General features: G+C 44.3%; 1 protein-coding gene across 2 annotated transcripts in view; it reads left to right on the forward strand.

The window, feature by feature from the left end:
• Window positions 1-24,349, forward strand: part of LOC139384166 (glycogen phosphorylase, liver form-like) — a 29,537-nt gene that overhangs the window by 1,644 nt on the left and 3,544 nt on the right. For both annotated transcript variants that reach the window (XM_071128866.1, XM_071128867.1), the window contains exons 2-16: window positions 156-257; window positions 869-947; window positions 2,480-2,583; window positions 7,953-8,084; window positions 8,534-8,645; window positions 10,964-11,046; window positions 11,461-11,598; window positions 11,693-11,785; window positions 17,075-17,221; window positions 17,929-18,092; window positions 19,617-19,731; window positions 19,853-19,954; window positions 20,571-20,718; window positions 20,959-21,017; window positions 21,591-21,732. In XM_071128866.1, the coding sequence (XP_070984967.1) occupies window positions 156-257; window positions 869-947; window positions 2,480-2,583; window positions 7,953-8,084; window positions 8,534-8,645; window positions 10,964-11,046; window positions 11,461-11,598; window positions 11,693-11,785; window positions 17,075-17,221; window positions 17,929-18,092; window positions 19,617-19,731; window positions 19,853-19,954; window positions 20,571-20,718; window positions 20,959-21,017; window positions 21,591-21,732 (1,720 nt within the window). The remainder of the gene's footprint in view (window positions 1-155; window positions 258-868; window positions 948-2,479; window positions 2,584-7,952; window positions 8,085-8,533; window positions 8,646-10,963; window positions 11,047-11,460; window positions 11,599-11,692; window positions 11,786-17,074; window positions 17,222-17,928; window positions 18,093-19,616; window positions 19,732-19,852; window positions 19,955-20,570; window positions 20,719-20,958; window positions 21,018-21,590; window positions 21,733-24,349) is intronic.

Genomic DNA, 24,349 nt, shown 5'->3' on the forward strand with positions numbered 1-24,349 from the left:
TTGACATACCTGACTTTGTTCAATACAAACTCTCTTCTTTTTTTTTTTAATGCAAAACGTTTTCTAATTGGAATAAACGGGTTTGCATTGCAAAATGTATTATTTTTTGATTATGGTCTGCCACCTAATGAATGTTCTCTGTTATCCTTGACCAGCGAGTGTACTACCTCTCCCTGGAGTTCTACATGGGCAGAACCCTCCAGAACACCATGATTAACCTGGGGCTGCAGAACGCCTGTGACGAGGCCATCTACCAGGTGAGACAGAACTGAGAGACGTCTGGAGCACACCAATGGCATGTCTACAGGCAGGAACCACTGGAGCCAGAGACTAAAACAGCTGTTACAAGAGACAGAATTTCTCAACAACTGTGAAAGCGTGATTGCCACACCTAAGTCGTGCAGGTTAAGCGTGATTGCCACACCTAAGTCGTGCAGGTTAAGCGTAATTAACACACCTTAGTCGTGCAGGTTAAGCGTGATTAACACACCTTAGTCGTGCAGGTTAAGCGTGATTAACACACCTTAGTCGTGCAGGTTAAGCGTGATTAACACACCTTAGTCGAGCAGGTTAAGCGTGATTGACACACCTTAGTCGAGCAGGTTAAGCGTGATTGACACACCTTAGTCGAGCAGGTTAAGCGTGATTGACACACCTTAGTCGAGCAGGTTAAGCGTGATTGACACACCTTAGTCGTGCAGGTTAAGCGTGATTAACACACCTTAGTCGAGCAGGTTAAGCGTGATTAACACACCTTAGTCGAGCAGGTTAAGCGTGATGATGTGATGCATCAGCTCGTACATTATTAAACACTAATATGGGGCTTGTTGAATTGAGTTATTTTTTGAAGTCTCTGTTTGTCATGTAGCTGGGTTTGGACATGGAGGATCTGGAGGAGATGGAGGAAGATGCAGGGCTGGGGAACGGAGGCCTGGGCAGACTGGCAGGTACAGTACGGACCAAGTGTTAGGTGTGTGTGTGTGTCCTTGCTAACTTCTATGGTGGTTCATGACCAAAGAAGTTGGCTACACGGAACCAATGGAACTGGGGACCGGGCTACAGGGTTCTATTTAATGTAGTACAGAATACAGTGGGTCGTCATCGGGTGGAAAACTACAGCAAGCCTCTCCTGTCTGCAAGCCAGAACAGGAAGTTTACCTAACACTATGAGGCTGTTGTTGGCTGGCCAAAACAGGAAGTTTAACCAACCGTAGGAGGCTGTTTGGATGGCTGCATGTCCCTTCTATAGTTTGGCTGTGTTTACACAGGCAGCTCAATTCTCTAAAAAAACAGCTGGTCTGATTTGGTCAGAAGACCAATTAGTGGGAAAATATCAGAATTGGGCTCCCTGTGTAAACGCAGCCTCCCTGTGTAAACGCAGACATGAGAGCAGATCTTCATTCCACGAAGGAAATTATCAACCTCTCTGTAGCCTGGTCCCAGATCTGTTTGTTCTAATAAGCCAACTCCTATAGTCGCTATAACTAACCTCCATAGGAATATTCCAGAGCAGATACTAAGAAATACTAGGCCATACTTTACCCCCTACACCATACTTTACACCTTACACTATACTTTACACCTTACACTATACTTTAAGCTATACTTTACCCCTTATACCATACTTTACCCCCTACACCATACTTTACACCTTACACTATACTTTAAGCTATACTTTACCCCTTATACCATACTTTACCTCCTACGCCATACTTTACACCTTACACTATACTTTAAGCTATACTTTACCCCTTATACCATACTTTACGCCATAATTTATACCTTACACTATACTTTAAGCTATACTTTACCCCTTATACCATACTTTACGCCATACTTTACCCCCTACACCATACTTTACCCCCTACACCATACTTTATGCCTTACACCATACTTTAAGCTATACTTTACCCCCCCTACACCATACTTTATCCCTTATACCATACTTTATGCCATACTTTACCCCTTATACCATACTTTATGCTATACTCTACCCCCCTACGCCATACTTTATGCTATACTCTACCCCCCTACACCATACTTTATGCTATACTCTACCCCCCTACGCCATACTTTATGCTATACTCTACCCCCCTACACCATACTTTATGCTATACTCTACCCCCCTACACCATACTTTATGCTATACTCTACCCCCCTACACCATACTTTATGCTATACTCTACCCCCCTACACCATACTTTATGCCTTACACCATACTTTAAGCTATACTCTACCCCCCTACACCATACTTTATGCCTTACACCATACTTTAAGCTATACTCTACCCCCCTACACCATACTTTATGCCTTACACCATACTTTAAGCTATACTCTACCCCCCTACACCATACTTTATGCTATACTCAACCTGTACGGTGTAGGGGGGGGTATTCTTTGCATCCACTGTGTCGTTAAACTTCATCAGTCTAGTATTTTTGAGACATTGACTAGTAATTAATTAAAATTCCCTGACCAGCATGTTTCCTGGACTCGATGGCCACCCTGGGTCTGGCAGCGTACGGTTATGGCATCCGTTATGAGTATGGGATCTTCAATCAGAAGATCAAGAACGGCTGGCAGGTAACAACCTTTCTCTGCTTTATTCCACTGCATTTTTAAAGGGGCAATCTGGGATTGGATACATCCAGGTTTTTGACTAAATTATTGAGATGTATCATTTGATTCTTGGAGAATATAATTAATGAATGCATCATGAGCGTATTTTAAACTGTGTTACCCTATTAGATGTATAGAGATACACTTATTTTTAACAATGACAAACCACAAGGATTTCATTCTTTGCAGTAGAGTGTAACTTCTACAACACTATTCGTTATGTAGAGGACAGGTTTCATGCATGCCTCTCCACTTCAGTCAATGAATAATCAATACAATCTAGTTCAGCGGTCAAAAGTGCATTGCACTGCAAACACACAGCTCAAATTCAAAAGGGCAAGAAAACCACTCCGGTGTGTGTGTGTGTTGTACTGTAGGTTGTTATCAGAATCCAAACAAGGGCAACAACACGTCGATTGGTTGGCTTCAGAGGTTGAGAAGGCTATCGCAACAGGCACTGGTCCCAAATGGCACCCTATTCCCTATGTAGTGTACTACTTTGGACCAGGGGCCGTAGGGCTCTGTTCATAAGATGTGCACTATATAGGGAATAGGGTGCTATTTGGGATAAAAGCCAGTGTTTCACCACTTCAAAAGAGAGTGGAGACAGGGAGCAGCAACCTTTCTGTTAAATGATTGACCGACACCGCAGACCTGGGTTCAGATACTATTCAAAATCATTTCTAATACTTTATCTGGGCTTTGTTTGATGCAGTGGAACCAATCGAATTATCCTGCCCATCTGACACCTAAGAGTCCAATCAGATTAGAGCAAACACAAAAATGTATTCGAAAGGTTCCAGGTCTGCAACACTGTGGCGACCCACGTCCTTCCTGTCTATGGCTCCAGCCTGGATTGCAACAGTGTGACAGGGGTGGATTTCAATTGAAATTAACCCCGGCTGCCCAGGGGGCCCCACTGATAAAAAAAAATATATATATATATATATATATAATATTATGACAAAAATGTGTTCAAAACAATTATGTATGGCCTATTGTGTTTATTTTTATTCTGAAATTACAAGTGTACATGAAAGTTATTTTAAGATGTTTTTTTTGTGTAATAATAGCAGCAGGTCATGTCTGTGGGGAAATTTCTAGTTTGGGGGGGGGCCCAACAGTATTTTGAAACGGGGCCCCCTGGCTAGTGAGGACGTCTTTAGACCATTGTTCAGTCAGATCACTGAATGAAGAAACGTTTTAGAATGAGAAGCTCAGCTGTTGTATTTGTACAGTCATCTTTGGGGCGGCAGGGTAGCCTAGTGGTTAGAGCGTTGGACTAGTAACCGGAATGTTGCAAGTTCAAATCCCCGAGCTGACAAGGTACAAATCTGTCATTCTGCCCCCTGAACAGGCAGTTTAACCCACTGTTCCTAGGCCGTCATTGAAAATAAGAATTTGTTCTTAACTGACTTGCCTAGTTAAATAAAGGTAAAATAAATACATAAAAATCTAGAGCAGGGGTTTGCAAACTGGTCATGTAATGTGTTGGTCCCTGAGCTGAAATAAAATATCCCATAAATGTTCCATAAAAGCTTATTTCTTCTAAATGTTGTGCACACGTGTGTTTACATCCCTGTTAGTGAGCATTTCTCCTTTTGCCAAGATTGTCCAGCCACCTGACAGGTGTGGCATAATCAAGAAGCTGATTAAACAGCATGATCATTACACAGGTGCACCTTGTGCTGGGGGGACAATAAAAGGCCACTTTAAAATGTGCAGTTTTGTTGCACAACACAATGCCGCAGATGTCTCAAGTTTTGAGGGAGCAATTGGCATGCTGTCTGCAGGAATGTCCACAAGTTGTTGCCAACATTCAATTATCTACCATAAGCCACCTCCAACATCGTTTTAGAGAAGCCTCCCAACCGCAGACCACATGTAACCACGCCAGCCCAGGACCTCCACATCCGGCTTCTTCATTTGAGACAGCTGATGAAACAGAAGTATTTCATGTGAAATTCATAGATTAGGGCCTAATGAATTTATTTCAATTGACAGATTTCCTTTCCTAAACTCTGTAAAATGTGTTCATTTTAGTATTTTTTGTTCAGTATAGTTCTATATTTATTTGGTGTGGAAAAAATGTATTTAATATTGCTAGCTGCAACATAATACCATTTTAGTATGAATGAAGTTGGAAGTACAGTAGTTTCACTAGACAAGGCTAACTAGCGTTAGCACAAAGACTAGCGTTAGCACAAAGTCTACAGGAACAGTTAGCATGCCGACTCTGGGGAAGTAGAAAAATGGCTTTATTGCCATAGTTTGAGATTCTCTTAAAATGGATGAAATTACATTCAGCTGCATTATTTTTTATGTATAGAAAATTCTTACGCGGGTCATCGAAGTGGTCAGTTTTGGGATGGGAAACTTTGTCAAATGAATCTACTAAAACCTGATGTTGAACTACACTGAGCAAAAATATACATGAAACAGTTTCAAAGATTTTACTGAGTAACTGTTCATATAAGGAAATCAGTCAGTTGAAATACACTGCTCAAAAAAATAAAGGGAACACTAAAATAACACATCCTAGATCTGAATGAATGAAATATTCTTATTAAATACTTTTTTCTTTACATAGTTGAATGTGCTGACAACAAAATCACACAAAAATGATCAATGGAAATCAAATTTATCAACACATGGGAGGTCTGGATTTGGAGTCACACTCAAAATTAAAGTGGAAAACCACACTACAGGCTGATCCAACTTTGATGTAATGTCCTTAAAACAAGTAAAAATGAGGCTCAGTAGTGTGTGTGGCCTCCACGTGCCTGTATGACCTCCCTACAACGCCTGGGCATGCTCCTGATGAGGTGGCGGATGGTCTCCTGAGGGATCTCTTCCCAGACCTGGACTAAAGCATCCGCCAACTCCTGGACAGCCTGTGGTGCAACGTGGCGTTGGTGGATGGAGCGAGACATGATGTCCCAGATGTGCTCAATTGGATTCAGGTCTGGGGAACGGGCGGGCCAGTCCTTAGCATCAATGCCTTCCTCTTGCAGGAACTGCTGACACACTCCAGCCACATGAGGTCTAGCATTGTCTTGCATTAGGAGGAACCCAGGGCCAACCGCACCAGCATATGGTCTCACAAGGGGTCTGAGGATCTCATATCGGTACCTAATGGCAGTCAGGCTACCTCTGACGAGGAGGGCTGTGCGGCCCCCCAAAGAAATGCCACCACACACCATGACTGACTGCAGGCAGCAGAACGTTCTCCACGGCGTCTCCAGACTCTGTCACATGTGCTCAGTGTGAACCTGCTTTCATCTGTGAAGAGCACAGGGCGCCAGTGGCGAATTTGCCAATCTTGGTGTTCTCTGGCAAATGCCAAACGTCCTGCACGGTGTTGGGCTGTAAGCACAACCCCCACCTGTGGACGTCGGGCCCTCATACCACCCTCATGGAGTCTGTTTCTGACCGTTTGAGCAGACACATGCACATTTGTGGCCTGCTGGAGGTCATTTTGCAGGGCTCTGGCAGTTCTCCTCCTTACACAAAGGCGGAGGTAGCGGTCCTTCTGCTGGGTTGTTGCCCTCCTACGGCCTCCTCCACGTCTCCTGATGTACTGGCCTGTCTCCTGGTAGCGCCTCCATGCTCTGGACACTACGCTGACAGACACAGCAAACCTTCTTGCCACATTGATGTGCCATCCTGGATGAGCTGCACTACCTGAGTCACTTGTGTGGGTTGTAGACTCCGTCTCATGCTACCACTAGAGTGAAAGCACCGCCAGCATTCAAAAGTGACCAAAACATCAGCCAGGAAGCATAGGAACTGAGAAGTGGTCTGTGGTCACCACCTGCAAAACCACTCCTTTATTGGGGGTGTTTTGCTAATTGCCTAAAATTTCCACCTGTTGTCTATTCCATTTGGACAACAGCATGTGAAATGTATTGTCAATCAGTGTTGCTTCCTAAGTGGGCAGTTTGATTTCACAGAAGTGTGATTGACTTGGAGTTACATTGTGTTGTTTAAGGGTTCCCTTTATTTTTTTGAGCAGTGTATATTCATTTGGTCCTAAGCTATGGATTTCACATGACTGGGAATACATAATTGCATCTTGTTGGTCACAGATACCTTTTAAACATTTTTTTTGTTTTTTTTTGGCGTGGATCAGAAAATCAGTCAGTATCTGGTGTGATCACCATTTGCCCCATACAGTGCCACATCTTCTTCTCTGGCTGGTGGAATGTTGTCCCACTCCTCTTCAATGGCTGTGTGAAGGTGTTTGGTATTGGTGGGAACTGGAACACGCTGTTGTACACGTTGATCCAGAGCATCCCAAACATGCTCAGTGGGTGACATGTCTGGTGGGTATGCAGGCCATGGAAGAACTGGGACATTTTCAGCTTCCAGGAATTGTGTACAGATCCGTGTGACATGGGGCCGTGCATTATCACGCTGAAACATGAGGTGATGGTGGTGGATGAATGGCACGACAATGGGCCTCAGGATCTCGTCACTATCTCTGTGCATTTAAATGGCCGTTGATTTAAAAATGCAATTGTGTTCAATTGTCCGTAGCTTATGCCTCCCCGTACCGTAACCCCACCGTCACCATGGAGGACTTCACGACACCATACACGCCATCTGCCCGGTACAGTTGAAACCAGGATTCATCCGTGAAGACCACACTTCTCCAGTGGCCATCAGAGGTGAGCATTTCCCCACTGAAGTCGGTTACAACGCTGAACTACAGTCGGGTCGAGACCCTGGTGAGGACGACGAGCACACAGATGAGCTTCCCTGAGACGGTTTCTGACAGTTTATGCAGAAATTATTTGGTTGTGCAAACCCACAGTTTCATCAGCTGTCTGGGTGGCTGGTCTCAGACCATCCCACAGTTTCATCTGCTGTCCGGGTGGCTGGTCTCAGACGATCCCGCAGGTGGAGAAGCTGGATGTGGAGGTCCTGGACTGGCGTGGTTACACATGGACTGCGGTTGTGAGGCCTTTTGGACCTACTGCCAAATTCTCTAAAATGACGTTGGAGGCGGCTTATATCCTGTACTGTACCTATAATGTATTGTACCTGTAATGTACCCATGCTGTACTGTCTATCTGTATGTGTACTGTAACTATACTACACTGTACTGTACTTCTACTACTGCTGTACATGGACCATCTACGGCTTTATTAGCCTGACTACCACGCTGTTTGTGTTGTCATGCCATTGGCTTGACAATGAGCGCTGGAGTTGGCAAGAACACAAACTGATCTGAGACCAGGCTATGGTTCTATTAAACATATTGACCCATTCAAGTTTTGCTTAGTCACACTTCGATTTAGTATGTTGTCTTGTGATTGGCTTGCTCCTAGGTGGAAGAAGCAGACGATTGGCTGCGTCATGGTAACCCTTGGGAGAAGGCCCGCCCTGAGTACATGCTACCAGTGCACTTCTACGGCAGAGTGGAGGAGTCTAAGGAAGGGGCCAAATGGGTGGACACACAGGTACTTAAAGTCATGATAATGAATACTACCTTTTTTTTAAATTTGTAACATGCTGATAATAGTGCTAAGTTGTACCACTTAGTACCTGCATATCTATGGGGATTTGAGATGTACTTTGTCACTTGTGTTATTACACAGGTATAACAGCAACTTAGGGCCATTGTGGTGTTTAAAAAGATTGTTTTGGTCATTATTCAACTTTGCTAAAAGTGTTAGTGGTATTTATAATGTTAAATTCAAGTGTTCCCAATTCTTCCCACAGGTTGACTCACTAAGTGCAGTACCTGCATTTCTATGATTTTTATTGAGTTTGGTATTTTTTTTATTTATCGTCTTGAATTGACCCTTAATCTTATTTGGAATGAAGTTTTAAGATGATGAATAAGTCTTACATTTTGATCTTCATCTTCAACCTAATCTTAATTCCCCCCCATGCCTTGCCTCTATAGGTGGTCCTTGCTATGCCCTATGACACGCCCATCCCTGGATATATGAACAACACAGTCAACACCATGAGGCTGTGGTCTGCCAGAGCTCCCAACGACTTCAACCTGATGGACTGTAAGTGGTGTCGTGTCTTTGGTATCACTAAATTTATCAAATCAATTCTCTGTAATTATTATTACGTGATTAAACAAATTATGTAAATTTAATTAACTAGGAAGTCGGGGCACCAAGGAAAATCTTCAGATTATAAAGTTATAATTTTCCGTATATAACTCGTCAGATATTTTAATATCTGATCAATTAGTCTTCTATTAATAAATGATTCTTTACCTCACGTTAATCTCATTCCAAACAGATAATTGTTGGTTATCTGCACGATCCCAGTCTTCACTATGAATCATCCATACATCAATTGTCTTAATCATTTATTTACTAACTAACTAAATAATCACAGAAATACATAAACAAACAAACAGTAGATATGGTTACAAGGAAATGATAGGGGAGGTTCCCTAGTGGTCTAAGCCGGTATGACGGCTTGGTGGACAAAGGGAAGTGGGTGTGGACGGAAAAGGGGGTGTGGACGGAAAAGGGGGTGTGGACGGAAAAGGGGGTGTGGACGGAAAAGGGGGTGTGGACGGAAAAGGGGGTGTGGACGGAAAAGGGGGTGTGGACTGAAAAGGGGGTGTGGACTGAAAAGGGCAGGAATTACAAGAGTCACTACACAGTTAATTATTATATTAATTGAAATGCTAATCCTTTGCACATGAACGCTCACTCATTCGGAAATAATTGCAATCAATACATATATTTACGCTCAGTGTGTCGTCGTGATCTCTGTTGGAATCGTCTGTCTTTCTGTTGGAAAGTTCATCTGATCTTCTCTCGTTGTTAGAATGGATACTTCGGAGTACCATTCAGAAATGTTCTTATAGATAGATGTTTTGTCGGTCCTCGCATTTCAGGTTGACAATTTCTAGCTGCAGACTAGTAAGTAGTATCTAAGATTTGCTCTTATTCTGTCTGGTCGACAGTCTCAGAGTTTAACCATTTCCACCCGTGTAGCCAATGCTCCACGTGATTTGGTTAGGAATTCGACAACCATTACAACCTTAGCTTATACTGAGGTTTTTGTGGTCTCTACTCAAACCTTCGCCCCCTCGGTGATTGAGGTACTCATGGTCTCGAGGATTTCCTCAGGTGGGGTTTTTATTCGGAACAGTAGAAAAGGGCTGTCCAAGGATGTCAGATCATGTCTGTGTTTATGGGGGCGGGCCAATGACTTAGTTACAATTTTCTCACATTAACGGTTTAAAATCACATTTATATAATTTCACAGTTTCATCTTTACTCATTCGTTTTATGCAATAATTAGACGCATACCTCATAATGGAGGCTCCTGTATAAACAGAGATATGGTAATGTGGCTGTATTGTCTTTCGCAAACAAACTAAACGGACCGGGTCGTAGCTAGCTTCTCCACCGACCGTTTACACATTCTCCAAAACATGGATATTGTTCAGTTCTCAAGTTCTGTGATGTAGAAGTTCTACTGTGAAACGCTCTCTCTCTATACTGCATGGCCCTGAGGAGAGTCTCCTCCAGGAATTTACGACCTGAGATAACAGAACCTGGGTGTAGGAGGGAGGGGGAGAGAGAGAAGGGGATGCCACACTATATACGCAGAAAGGGCCACGTCATGACAGTGGCCAGGAGGATGACATTACTTTTTTGTAACCCTGCCTACTCAGAGCTAGCTCTGGTCCATGGTGTTAGTGTGGCTTGCTTGAAGAAGGCTGTGTTAGCGAGCTGTAATAACACCCTGGACCAGAGCTAACTTTGACTCTAACTTGAGATGCAAGCACTTTAGTCACATCTGTCAACTAAATTACGTGTTTTTGCCAATGTACGCTTTGCGGAGGAAACAAAGTCGCACACATCTCAAGTTAGAATCCAGGCCTTAATGATGACAGCATTGAACCGGTGAGTCTAGTGAATAATATGAAGCCGTTTCTTCTCCTGAGTAACAGAAATCTACGAGTCTTCTCCCATTAAGGTCCCTGTTAAATCACTTCTATGTCCTCTCCCATTAAGGTAGGGTAGCCTAGGGGTTAGAGCGTTGGACTAGTAACCGAAAGGTCGCAAGTTGATATCCCCGAGCTGACAAGGTAAAAATCTGTTGTTCTACCCCTGAACAGGCGGTTAACCCACTGTTCCTAGGCCGTCATTGAAAATAAGAATTTGTTCTTAACTGACTTGCCTAGTTAAATAAAGGTAAAATAAATAAAAATCACTTATGTCCTCTCCCATTAAGGTCCCTGTTAAATCACTTCTATGTCCTCTCCCATTAAGGTCCCTGTTAAATCACTTCTATGTCCTCTCCCATTAAGGTCCCTGTTAAATCACTTCTGTGTCATTCTATGTCTCCTCAGTCAATGTTGGAGATTACATCCAAGCTGTTCTGGACAGGAATCTGGCGGAGAATATTTCTCGTGTCCTCTACCCCAACGATAACGTAAGTTCTAGATTGGTACATTGACCACGTAGGTGTTAGTCCATTTTGTCTTCTCTTATCCAGAGCGACTTACAATACTGAGTGCATACATATTCAATATGAACCCACAACCCTGGTGTTGCAACCACCGTGTGTGTGTGTGTGTGTGTGTGTGTGTGTGTGTGTGTGTGTGTGTGTGTGTGTGTGTGTGTGTGTGTGTGTGTGTGGTTTTTAAATTCTCACTTGGCACCTCTTGACTTCCCCCTCGTATTTGTGAATGTTTCCTGATAGGCCCTGGTCTAAAGTAGTGCACTACCCTATGGGGCCCTGGTCAACAGTAGTGCACTACCCTATGGGGCCCTGGTCAACAGTAGTGCACTATAACGTATAGGGTGCCATTTTGGCACGCACACCTTGATTCCTCCACTGTTGTAGTTCTTTGAAGGGAAGGAGCTGCGGCTGAAGCAGGAGTACTTTGTGGTGGCTGCTACCCTCCAGGACATCATCAGACGCTTCAAGAACTCCAAGAAGGGCTTCTCCGGCCCGGTCTCCTTCGACAGCTTCCCAGAGAAAGTAGGTTACTTATTGATTTATCACGACTCCACTGAATCCTAACAACAACAACAACAACAAATACAGTTGGTTGTTGTTTTTTTTGTGTTGACAGGTGGCCATCCAGCTGAATGACACTCATCCTGCCATGGCCATCCCAGAGCTCATGAGGGTCTTTGTGGACATTGAGAAACTCGACTGGGACACGGTGCGTTTTAAGAGAGGGAGTGGATGAAACTGATTATTTATTTTATGAAAATAAAACCACTAACTTTATCTAACTTGCATAATAAGTCTTTGTGTGTGTGGTATGTTGGGTAGATGAATGAAAAGCCATGCAGCACCTTGAACCCTAAAGCCATACAGCACCTTGAACCCTAAAGCCATGCAGCACCTTGAACCCTAAAGCCATACAGCACCTTGAACCCTAAAGCCATGCAGCACCTTGAACCCTAAAGCCATGCAGCACCTTGAACCCTAAAGCCATGCAGCACCTTGAACCCTAAAGCCATGCAGCACCTTGAACCCTAAAGCCATGCAGCACCTTGAACCCTAAAGCCATGCAGCACCTTGAAGCACCTTTATGTCATAGAACAAGTGCCTCGTCTGTCGTAGCCTGGTATATCCACAGAAGTTGGCTATAGAGCACAAAACAGATCTGGGGCCATCAAATCAAAATTTATTGGTCACATACACATATTTAGCAGATGTTATTGCGGGTGTAGAGAAATGCTTGTGTTCCTAGCTCCAACAGTGCAGTAGTATCTAACTAAATGCTTGTGTTCCCAGCTCCAACAGTGCAGTAGTATCTAACTAAATGCTTGTGTTCCCAGCTCCAACAGTGCTGTAGTATCTAACTAAATGCTTGTGTTCCTGGCTCCAACAGTGCAGTAGTATCTAACTAAATGCTTGTGTTCCTGGCTCCAACAGTGCAGTAGTATCTAACTAAATGCTTGTGTTCCTGGCTCCAACAGTGCAGTAGTATCTAACTAAATGCTTGTGTTCCTGGCTCCAACAGTGCAGTAGTATCTAACTAAATGCTTGTGTTCCTGGCTCCAACAGTGCAGTAGTATCTAACTAAATGCTTGTGTTCCTAGCTCCAACAGTGCAGTAATATCTAACTAAATGCTTGTGTTCCTGGCTCCAACAGTGCTGTAGTATCTAACTAAATGCTTGTGTTCCTGGCTCCAACAGTGCTGTAGTATCTAACTAAATGCTTGTGTTCCCAGCTCCAACAGTGCAGTAATATCTAACTAAATGCTTGTGTTCCCGGCTCCAACAGTGCTGTAGTATCTAACTAAATGCTTGTGTTCCTGGCTCCAACAGTGCAGTAATATCTAACTAAATGCTTGTGTTCCCGGCTCCAACAGTGCAGTAGTATCTAACTAAATGCTTGTGTTTCTGGCTCCAACAGCACAGTAGTATCTAACTAAATGCTTGTGTTCCCAGCTCCAACAGTGCAGTAATATCTAACTAAATGCTTGTGTTCCCAGCTCCAACAGTGCAGTAATATCTAACTAAATGCTTGTGTTCCCAGCTCCAACAGTGCAGTAATATCTAACTAAATGCTTGTGTTCCTAGCTCCAACAGTGCAGTAATATCTAACTAAATGCTTGTGTTCCCAGCTCCAACAGTGCAGTAATATCTAACGAAATGCTTGTGTTCCTGGCTCCAACAGCACAGTAGTATCTAACTAAATGCTTGTGTTCCCAGCTCCAACAGTGCAGTAATATCTAACTAAATGCTTGTGTTCCTGGCTCCAACAGTGCTGTAGTATCTAACTAAATGCTTGTGTTCCCAGCTCCAACAGTGCAGTAATATCTAACTAAATGCTTGTGTTCCCGGCTCCAACAGTGCTGTAGTATCTAACTAAATGCTTGTGTTCCTGGCTCCAACAGTGCAGTAGTATCTAACTAAATGCTTGTGTTCCCAGCTCCAACAGTGCAGTAGTATCTAACTAAATGCTTGTGTTCCTAGCTCCAACAGTAGTATCTAACTAAATGCTTGTGTTCCCAGCTCCAACAGTGCAGTAATATCTAACTAAATGCTTGTGTTCCCAGCTCCAACAGTGCAGTAATATCTAACTAAATGCTTGTGTTCCCAGCTCCAACAGTGCAGTAGTATCTAACTAAATGCTTGTGTTCCTAGCTCCAACAGTGCAGTAGTATCTAACTAAATGCTTGTGTTCCCAGCTCCAACAGTGCAGTAGTATCTAACTAAATGCTTGTGTTCCTAGCTCCAACAGTAGTATCTAACTAAATGCTTGTGTTCCCAGCTCCAACAGTGCAGTAATATCTAACTAAATGCTTGTGTTCCCAGCTCCAACAGTGCAGTAATATCTAACTAAATGCTTGTGTTCCCAGCTCCAACAGTGCAGTAGTATCTAACTAAATGCTTGTGTTCCTAGCTCCAACAGTGCAGTAGTATCTAACTAAATGCTTGTGTTCCCAGCTCCAACAGTAGTATCTAACTAAATGCTTGTGTTCCCAGCTCCAACAGTGCTGTAGTATCTAACTAAATGCTTGTGTTCCTAGCTCCAACAGTGCAGTAATATCTAACTAAATGCTTGTGTTCCTAGCTCCAACAGTGCAGTAGTATCTAACTAAATGCTTGTGTTCCCAGCTCCAACAGTGCAGTAGTATCTAACTAAATGCTTGTGTTCCTAGCTCCAACAGTGCAGCAGTATCTAACTAAATGCTTGTGTTCCTGGCTCCAACAGTGCAGTAGTATCTAACTAAATGCTTGTGTTCCTAGCTCCAACAGTGCTGTAGTATCTAACTAAATGCTTGTGTTCCTAGCTCCAACAGTGCAGCAGTATCTAACTAAATGCTTGTGTTCCTGGCTCCAACAGTGCAGTAGTATCTAACTAAATGCTTGTGTTCCTAGCTCCAACAGTGCAGTAGTATCTAACTAAATGCTTGTGTTCCTGGCTCCAACAGTGCAGTAGTATCTAACTAAATGCTTGTGTTCCTAGCTCCAACAGTGCAGTAATATCTAACTAAATGCTTGTGTTCCCAGCTCCAACAGTAGTATCTAACTAAATGCTTGTGTTCCCAGCTCCAACAGTGCAGTAATATCTAACTAAATGCTTGTGTTCCCAGCTCCAACAGTGCAGTAATATCTAACTAAATGCTTGTGTTCCCAGCTCCAACAGTGCAGTAGTATCTAACTAAATGCTTGTGTTCCTAGCTCCAACAGTGCAGTAATATCTAACTAAATGCTTGTGTTCCCAGCTCCAACAGTAGTATCTAACTAAATGCTTGTGTTCCCAGCTCCAACAGTGCAGTAATATCTAACTAAATGCTTGTGTTCCCAGCTCCAACAGTGCAGTAATATCTAACTAAATGCTTGTGTTCCCAGCTCCAACAGTGCAGTAGTATCTAACTAAATGCTTGTGTTCCTAGCTCCAACAGTGCAGTAGTATCTAACTAAATGCTTGTGTTCCCAGCTCCAACAGTAATATCTAACTAAATGCTTGTGTTCCCAGCTCCAACAGTGCAGTAGTATCTAACTAAATGCTTGTGTTCCTAGCTCCAACAGTGCAGTAATATCTAACTAAATGCTTGTGTTCCCAGCTCCAACAGTGCAGTAATATCTAACGAAATGCTTGTGTTCCTGGCTCCAACAGCACAGTAGTATCTAACTAAATGCTTGTGTTCCCAGCTCCAACAGTGCAGTAATATCTAACGAAATGCTTGTGTTCCTGGCTCCAACAGCACAGTAGTATCTAACTAAATGCTTGTGTTCCCGGCTCCAACAGTGCTGTAGTATCTAACTAAATGCTTGTGTTCCTGGCTCCAACAGTGCAGTAATATCTAACTAAATGCTTGTGTTCCCGGCTCCAACAGTGCAGTAGTATCTAACTAAATGCTTGTGTTCCTGGCTCCAACAGTGCAGTAGTATCTAACTAAATGCTTGTGTTCCCAGCTCCAACAGTGCAGTAGTATCTAACTAAATGCTTGTGTTCCTAGCTCCAACAGTAGTATCTAACTAAATGCTTGTGTTCCCAGCTCCAACAGTGCAGTAATATCTAACTAAATGCTTGTGTTCCCAGCTCCAACAGTGCAGTAATATCTAACTAAATGCTTGTGTTCCCAGCTCCAACAGTGCAGTAGTATCTAACTAAATGCTTGTGTTCCTAGCTCCAACAGTGCAGTAGTATCTAACTAAATGCTTGTGTTCCCAGCTCCAACAGTAGTATCTAACTAAATGCTTGTGTTCCCAGCTCCAACAGTGCTGTAGTATCTAACTAAATGCTTGTGTTCCTAGCTCCAACAGTGCAGTAGTATCTAACTAAATGCTTGTGTTCCTAGCTCCAACAGTGCAGCAGTATCTAACTAAATGCTTGTGTTCCTGGCTCCAACAGTGCAGTAGTATCTAACTAAATGCTTGTGTTCCTAGCTCCAACAGTGCTGTAGTATCTAACTAAATGCTTGTGTTCCTAGCTCCAACAGTGCAGCAGTATCTAACTAAATGCTTGTGTTCCTGGCTCCAACAGTGCAGTAGTATCTAACTAAATGCTTGTGTTCCTAGCTCCAACAGTGCAGTAGTATCTAACTAAATGCTTGTGTTCCTGGCTCCAACAGTGCAGTAGTATCTAACTAAATGCTTGTGTTCCTAGCTCCAACAGTGCAGTAATATCTAACTAAATGCTTGTGTTCCCAGCTCCAACAGTGTAGCAGTATCTAACTAAATGCTTGTGTTCCTGGCTCCAACAGTGCAGTAGTATCTAACTAAATGCTTGTGTTCCTAGCTCCAACAGTGCAGCAGTATCTAACTAAATGCTTGTGTTTCTAGCTCCAACAGTGCAGTAGTATCTAACTAAATGCTTGTGTTCCTAGCTCCAACAGTGCAGTAGTATCTAACTAAATGCTTGTGTTCCTGGCTCCAACAGTGCAGCAGTATCTAACTAAATGCTTGTGTTCCTGGCTCCAACAGTGCAGTAATATCTAACTAAATGCTTGTGTTCCTGGCTCCAACAGTGCAGTAGTATCTAACTAAATGCTTGTGTTCCTAGCTCCAACAGTGCAGTAGTATCTAACTAAATGCTTGTGTTCCTAGCTCCAACAGTGCAGTAGTATCTAACTAAATGCTTGTGTTCCCAGCTCCAACAGTGCAGCAGTATCTAACTAAATGCTTGTGTTCCTGGCTCCAACAGTGCAGTAGTATCTAACTAAATGCTTGTGTTCCTAGCTCCAACAGTGCAGTAGTATCTAACTAAATGCTTGTGTTCCCAGCTCCAACAGTGCAGTAGTATCTAACTAAATGCTTGTGTTCCTAGCTCCAACAGTGCAGCAGTATCTAACAATACGCACATCTAAAAGTAATGGAATTAAGAAATGTATAAATATTTGGATGAGCAATGTTGTAGTAGCGTTGACCAGAATATATCAGAATAGACCTATGAGATGAGTAAAGCAGTATGTAATCATGATTTAAAGTGACCAGGCTATTCGGTGTGTACTGCGCTATTAGAACCATTGCTCTTTCCTATCAGGCGTGGGCCATCACCAAGCGGACCTTTGCGTACACCAATCACACGGTGCTTCCCGAGGCTCTGGAGCGCTGGCCCATTGGACTGCTGGAGACCCTGCTGCCCAGACACCTCCAGATCATCTACAGGATCAACCAGGGCCACCTGGATGTACGTACTGTATAGACTGGGTTCAGTGGGTCGTATTCTGTTGTACCACTAGACTGGGTTCAGTGGGTCGTATTCTGATGTACCACTATAGACTGGGTTCAGTGGGTCGTATTCTGATGTACCACTATAGACTGGGTTCAGTGGGTCGTATTCTGATGTACCACTATAGACTGGGTTCAGTGGGTCGTATTCTGATGTACCACTATAGACTGGGTTCAGTGGGTCGTATTCTGATGTACCACTATAGACTGGGTTCAGTGGGGTGTATTCTGATGTACGTACTGTATAGACTGGGTTCAGTGGGGCGTATTCTGTTGTACCACTATAGACTGGGTTCAGTGGGGCGTATTCTGTTGTACCACTATAGACTGGGTTCAGTGGGTGGTATTCTGTTGTACCACTATAGACTGGGTTCAGTGGGTGGTATTCTGATGTACCACTATAGACTGGGCTGTGCTCCCTGCTAAGCGTATGAATACATTGATACTGAATGACTTGAAATGTATCCCCCTTACAAGACTCATGGACACTCATCCGGTCCCCATCAGCTCCCTACTACTCCTCTTGGCCCTAATTCACCCATAGACATGCTGCTTGTACTGTGTCAATAACCGGACTGTTCAGATTGGCAGAATCATGTGGTTTTTAGGAGGGATATGGAGAAGACTGGGACCAGCTGACAGAGTGTGTTTCTGGTGTCGCTCCAGGAGATTTCGGCTCTCTTCCCAGAGGACATGGATCGGATGCGCAGGATGTCTCTGATCGAGGAGGACGGGGGAAAGAGGGTCAACATGGCTCACCTGTGCATCGTGGGATCTCACGCCGTCAACGGAGTCGCTGAGATACACTCCAACATCATCAAGACTGACGTGTAAGATGGTTCATCTCTACTGTATTCTCCCTAATTAGTAACAGCTTTCTCTCAGATGTGTAAGATGGTTAATCTCTACTGTATTCTCCCTGATAGTAACAGCTTTCTCTCAGATGTGTACGATGGGGCTTCTCTAGGTTGTGTAAGAGAAACTCCCAACTGTCTGAAACCAGGAGCGGCAGGTAGCCTGGTGGTTAGAGTGTAGGGGAGGCAGGTAGCCTAGTGGTTAGAGTGTAGGGGAGGCAGGTAGCCTGGTGGTTAGAGTGTAGGGGCGGCAGGTAGCCTGGTGGTTAGAGTGTAGGGGCGGCAGGTAGCCTGGTGGTTAGAGTGTAGGGGCGGCAGGTAGCCTGGTGGTTAGAGTGTAGGGGCGGCAGGTAGCCTAGCGGTTAGAGTGTTGGGGCGGCAGGTAGCCTAGCGGTTAGAGTGTAGAGGTGGCAGGGTAGCCTAGTGGTTAGAGTGTAGAGGTGGCAGGGTAGCCTAGTGGTTAGAGTGTAGAGGTGGCAGGGTAGCCTAGTGGTTAGAGTGTAGAGGTGGCAGGTACACTAGTGGTTAGAGTGTAGGGGAGGCAGGTAGCCTAGTGGTTAGAGTGTAGGGGTGGCAGGTAGCCTAGTGGTTAGAGTGTGGAGGTGGCGGGTAGCCTAGTGGTTAGAGTGTAGAGGTGGCAGGTACACTAGTGGTTAGAGTGTAGGGGAGGCAGGTAGCCTAGTGGTTAGAGTGTAGAGGAGGCAGGTAGCCTAGTGGTTAGAGTGTAGAGGTGGCGGGTAGCCTAGTGGTTAGAGTGTAGGGGGGCAGGTAGCCTAGTGGTTAGAGTGTAGGGGCGGCAGGTAGCCTAGTGGTTAGAGTGTAGAGGAGGCAGGTAGCCTAGTGGTTAGAGTGTAGAGGAGGCAGGTAGCCTAGTGGTTAGAGTGTAGGGGAGGCAGGTAGCCTGGTGGTTAGAGTGTAGGGGAGGCAGGTAGCCTGGTGGTTAGAGTGTAGGGGAGGCAGGTAGCCTGGTGGTTAGAGTGTAGGGGAGGCAGGTAGCCTGGTGGTTAGAGTGTAGGGGCGGCAGGTAGTCTAGTGGTTAGTGTCGGGGAGGCAGGTAGCCTGGTGGTTAGAGTGTAGAGGTGGCGGGTAGCCTGGTGGTTAGAGTGTAGGGGCGGCAGGTAGCCTGGTGGTTAGAGTGTAGGGGCAGCAGTTACACTAGTGGTTAGAGTGTAGGGGCGGCAGGTAGCCTAGTGGTTAGATCGAATCCATGAGCTGATAAGGTTAAATTCTGTCGTTCTGCCCCTGAACAAGGCAGTTAACCCACCGTTCCTAGGCCGTCTTTGTAAATAAGAATTTTTTCTTAACTGACTTGCCTAGTTTAAATAAAAATATATATTTTTAAATGTAACCTTCTGAAGAACTGTTTTTGCTACGGTGAGCCTTATTGAAAGTCTGGAACATTGTTGTTTTACTACGGTGAGCCTTATTGAACATGATTCTACCGTCTTCTAGTAGCGTCCTTCTAGAATCTAAAATATATTTCTTTTTTTGTTCTGAAAGGTTCCGAGACTTCAGCGAATTAGAACCGGAGAAGTTCCAGAACAAGACCAATGGCATCACTCCTAGACGCTGGCTCCTCCTCTGTAACCCGGGATTGGCTGAGCTCATTGCTGAGGTTTGATTGGCGTCTTTGATTGTCCGTTTTTATCTCCTTTGATATTCCTGTATCTTTTGAATGCAATTTTCTTTGCTGATCTGCTGTGTCACCTTCATGTACTTTGTCTACATGTTTCTAGGCCATTGGGGAGGAATATGTGAAGGACCTCAGCCAGTTACAGAAGCTCAATGAGCTGGTAGACGATGATACCTTCATTAGAGATGTGTCTAAAGTCAAGCAGGTAAAGTCTCCCCACCCCTTCATTAACAACAGTCAACATGCATGGCCTACAATGGCTCATGGGGCATATTTGTGAGTTCTACTCTGTTTATTTACTGTTCTGAAGAGCCATGCCATTTCCCAATAGTAATATTGGCAGAAAATGACCCCCCCCCCCCCCCCTCCCCCCCTCCCATGGATAAAAACAATGTTCCAGCCAAGCAAACGATCCAACCAACTGAATAAATACACTGAGTACACGTCAGTGTGGAACTCCTAATTCCATGCTAACTCGGCGCAGACAGGAAGTTGACCATATATAATTCCATACAAACTCGGCGCAGACAGGAAGTTGACCATATATAATTCCATACAAACTCGGAGCAGACAGGAAGTTGACCATATATAATTCCATGCAAACTCGCCGTAAACTATAAGTTGACCATATATAATTGGGTTTTGTTCCTAGGTACACGTGTTGGGGCTTGTTGCTGATGTTACTATTTCATAAGATCATCCTTTCCAACTGAGTGTTAGGGCCACCGGTCAGAAGTGTTAGGGCCCCTGGTCAGAGGGAGTACATTCACTACAAGGGAATAGAATGCCATGTGTATCAAGTCATGTCTTTCTGTGCCCAGGATAACAAGGAGAAGTTTTCCCAGTACCTGGAGAAAGAGTACATGGTGGAAATCAACCCGTCCTCCATGTTTGACGTTCACGTCAAGAGGATTCACGAGTACAAGCGCCAGCTCCTCAACTGCCTTCACATCGTCACCATGTACAACCGTACGTTGTGTGTGTGTGTGTATATAGTGCACTAGTTTTGTCAAATGGGGAATAGGGTGGCATTTGGGATCCTCGCCTCCCTGCCTTATGATGACCCTTGGTTATATATGATCTGTGAAGCTTCTACGTAGGCCTTTTTATAAAGGGTTATGAAGGCTTCATTTAGGCGTTTATAATAAGTAACACCTTATTGTTTACAATCTGATCAAATATTTTGTTTATTTGTTTTGTTTTCTAAAGGCATCAGGAAGAACCCAAAAGCACCTTTTGTTCCCCGGACTGTGATCATTGGTGGCAAGGTACGTACCGAACTACCTTCAACTCTTTCTCTCAATATCGGAAAAGAGAGAATGACCTCCTGACTTTCTCATTTCAATGGGGTTTTGAGGAGGAGGAAAGGGGACACGAGGAATCAAGACAATGCAAATTGAGATTCTCCCTGTGTCTTTCATGTATTCCTTACACCCTCTCCCCTCGTTTTCATAATCTATTGGAGGGAAAGGCTCGAAGGGGAGGAACTGTGGCTCTTCTACTTCAGATGTATTTTGAGAAGAAAGTGAGGAGAGGGGACACCCTAGTGAAATTAATTGACACTTTAGGGGGCCCCTGGTAAAAAGTACTGCACTATCATGACCCCTAGGGGCCCCTGGTAAAAAAAAAGTAGTGACAAACCCAGTGGCGTTGCAGTTCTTGATACAAACCGGTGCGCCTGGCACCTACTACCCTACCCCGTTCAAAGGCACTATGACCCCTAGGGGCCCTGGTTAAAAGTAGTGCACTAAATATAGTGAAAATGGTACCCTTTTTTTTGATGCAACCCCATGAATGGAGGAAAGCGACATTTGAGAAGGATCCTTTGTCTCCCTCTACAGGCTGCGCCGGGGTACCACATGGCCAAGATGATCATCAAGCTGATCACGGCTGTGGGAGAGGTGGTCAACAAAGATCCTGTGGTGGGCAGCAAGCTGAAGGTCATCTACCTGGAGAACTACAGAGTCTCTCTGGCTGAGAAAGGTACTGTCTCTATCTGGAGAACTACAGAGTCTCTCTGGCTGAGGAAGGTACTGTCTCTATCTGGAGAACTACAGAGTCTCTCTGGCTGGGAAAGGTACTGTCTCTATCTGGAGAACTACAGAGTCTCTCTGGCTGAGAAAGGTACTGTCTCTATCTGGAGAACTACAGAGTCTCTCTGGCTGAGAAAGGTACTGTCTCTATCTGGAGAACTACAGAGTCTCTCTGGCTGGGAAAGGTACTGTCTCTATCTGGAGAACTACAGAGTCTCTCTGGCTGAGAAAGGTACTGTCTCTATCTGGAGAACTACAGAGTCTCTCTGGCTGAGAAAGGTACTGTCTCTATCTGGAGAACTACAGAGTCTCTCTGGCTGAGAAAGGTACTGTCTCTATCTGGAGAACTACAGAGTCTCTCTGGCTGAGAAAGGTACTGTCTATATCTGGAGAACTACAGAGTCTCTCTGGCTGAGAAAGGTACTGTCTATATCTGGAGAACTACAGAGTCTCTCTGGCTGAGAAAGGTACTGTCTATCTACAGTTGCTAGTGAAAGTCATGGGCTTTGCTCTTTTTTTTTTCATATTTATTTTGATCTTGACAAACTCCCCAGTCCCTGCCAGTGACTAGCATACCCATAACATGATGCTGCCAACATAATACTTAACCTTTTCAGGGGAAAAGCATCACCATTATCCTTGTGGGAGTATTAGTGATGTCCAGGTAACAGCCAAAATAAAATAAACCGTCAACATATAAAGCGTCTTATTAAAAAGGGTTTTTGGGTCACCGTGAGTCAGAACAGCTTCAATGCACCTCGGCATAGATTCTACAAATGTCTGGAACTCTATTGGAGGGATGCGACAACATTCTATTGGAGGGATGCGACGACATTCTATTGGAGGGATGCGACGACATTCTATTGGAGGGATGCGACGACATTCTATTGGAGGGATGTGACATCGTTCTATTGGAGGGATGTGACATCGTTCTATTGGAGGGATGCGACAACATTCTATTGGAGGGATGCGACAACATTCTATTGGAGGGATGCGACAACATTCTATTGGAGGGATGCGACAACATTCTATTGGAGGGATGCGACAACATTCTATTGGAGGGATGCGACAACATTCTATTGGAGGGATGTGACATCGTTCTATTGGAGGGATGTGACATCGTTCTATTGGAGGGATGCGACAACATTCTACTGGAGGGATGCGACAACATTCTATTGGAGGGATGCGACATCGTTCTATTGGAGGGATGCGACATCGTTCTATTGGAGGGATGCGACATCGTTCTATTGGAGGGATGCGACATCGTTCTATTGGAGGGATGCGACATCGTTCTATTGGAGGGATGCGACATCGTTCTATTGGAGGGATGCGACATCGTTCTATTGGAGGGATGCGACATCGTTCTATTGGAGGGATGCGACATCGTTCTATTGGAGGGATGCGACATCGTTCTATTGGAGGGATGCGACAACGTTCTATTGGAGGGATGCGACAACGTTCTATTGGAGGGATGCGACAACGTTCTATTGGAGGGATGTGACAACGTTCTATTGGAGGGATGCGACATCGTTCTATTGGAGGGATGCGACATCGTTCTATTGGAGGGATGCGACAACGTTCTATTGGAGGGATGCGACATCGTTCTATTGGAGGGATGCGACATCGTTCTATTGGAGGGATGCGACATCGTTCTATTGGAGGGATGCGACATCGTTCTATTGGAGGGATGCAACAACATTCTTCCACCAGAAATTACATAATTCTGTGTTTTTTTTTGTGTGTGTGTTGATGATGGTGGAAAACACTGTCTCGGGCGTCGCTCCAGAATCTTCCGGTAGCGTTCAATTGGGTTGAGATCTGGTGACTGAGACGGCCACGGCCTATGGTTTACATCGTTTTCATGCTCATGAAACCATTGTGACCACTCGTGCCCTGTGGATGAGGGAATTGTCATCCTGTGAGAGGCGTAGCCAAAATAATGGCCTGCCCAACATTTTTGTGTGACCCTAAGCATGATGGGATGTTAATTGTTTAATTCGCCCAGGAACTACACCTGTGTGGAAGCACCTGCTTTCAATATACTTTGTCCTTCATTTACTCAAGTGTTTCCTTTTATTTTGGCAGTTACTCTATTAGATACAGGTAGCGCTAAACAGGTGTCCCAAATGTGCCAGGTAGCCTAGCGGTTAAGAACATTGGGCCAATAACCGAAAGGTTGCTGGTTTGAATCCCCAAGCCGGCTAGGTAAAAAAAAAAGTCTCTGCCCTTGAGCAATGAACTTAAACCTAATTGTTCCTGTTAGTCTCTCTGGATAAGAGTCTGCTAAATGACTCACTACTGTTAGTCTCTATGGATAAGAGAGTCTGCTAAATGACTCACTAATGTAAGTCTCTCTGGATAATAGACTCTGCTAAATGACTCACTACTGTAAGTCTCTGGATAAGAGAGTCTGCTAAATGACTAACATGAGCAATGTAAATGTAAATCGGGCCCTGGTCAGAAGTAGTGCACTATAAACTGTGTCCTGTATTAGAGATGGATCGGTTTTTCTATATCTATTTCCCCCCTACTGTAATCTATTCCCCCCCCCCCCTGTTGTAATCTAT

The sequence above is a fragment of the Oncorhynchus clarkii genome, chromosome 25 (assembly GCF_045791955.1).
Source record: "Oncorhynchus clarkii lewisi isolate Uvic-CL-2024 chromosome 25, UVic_Ocla_1.0, whole genome shotgun sequence".
NCBI lineage: Eukaryota > Metazoa > Chordata > Actinopteri > Salmoniformes > Salmonidae > Oncorhynchus > Oncorhynchus clarkii.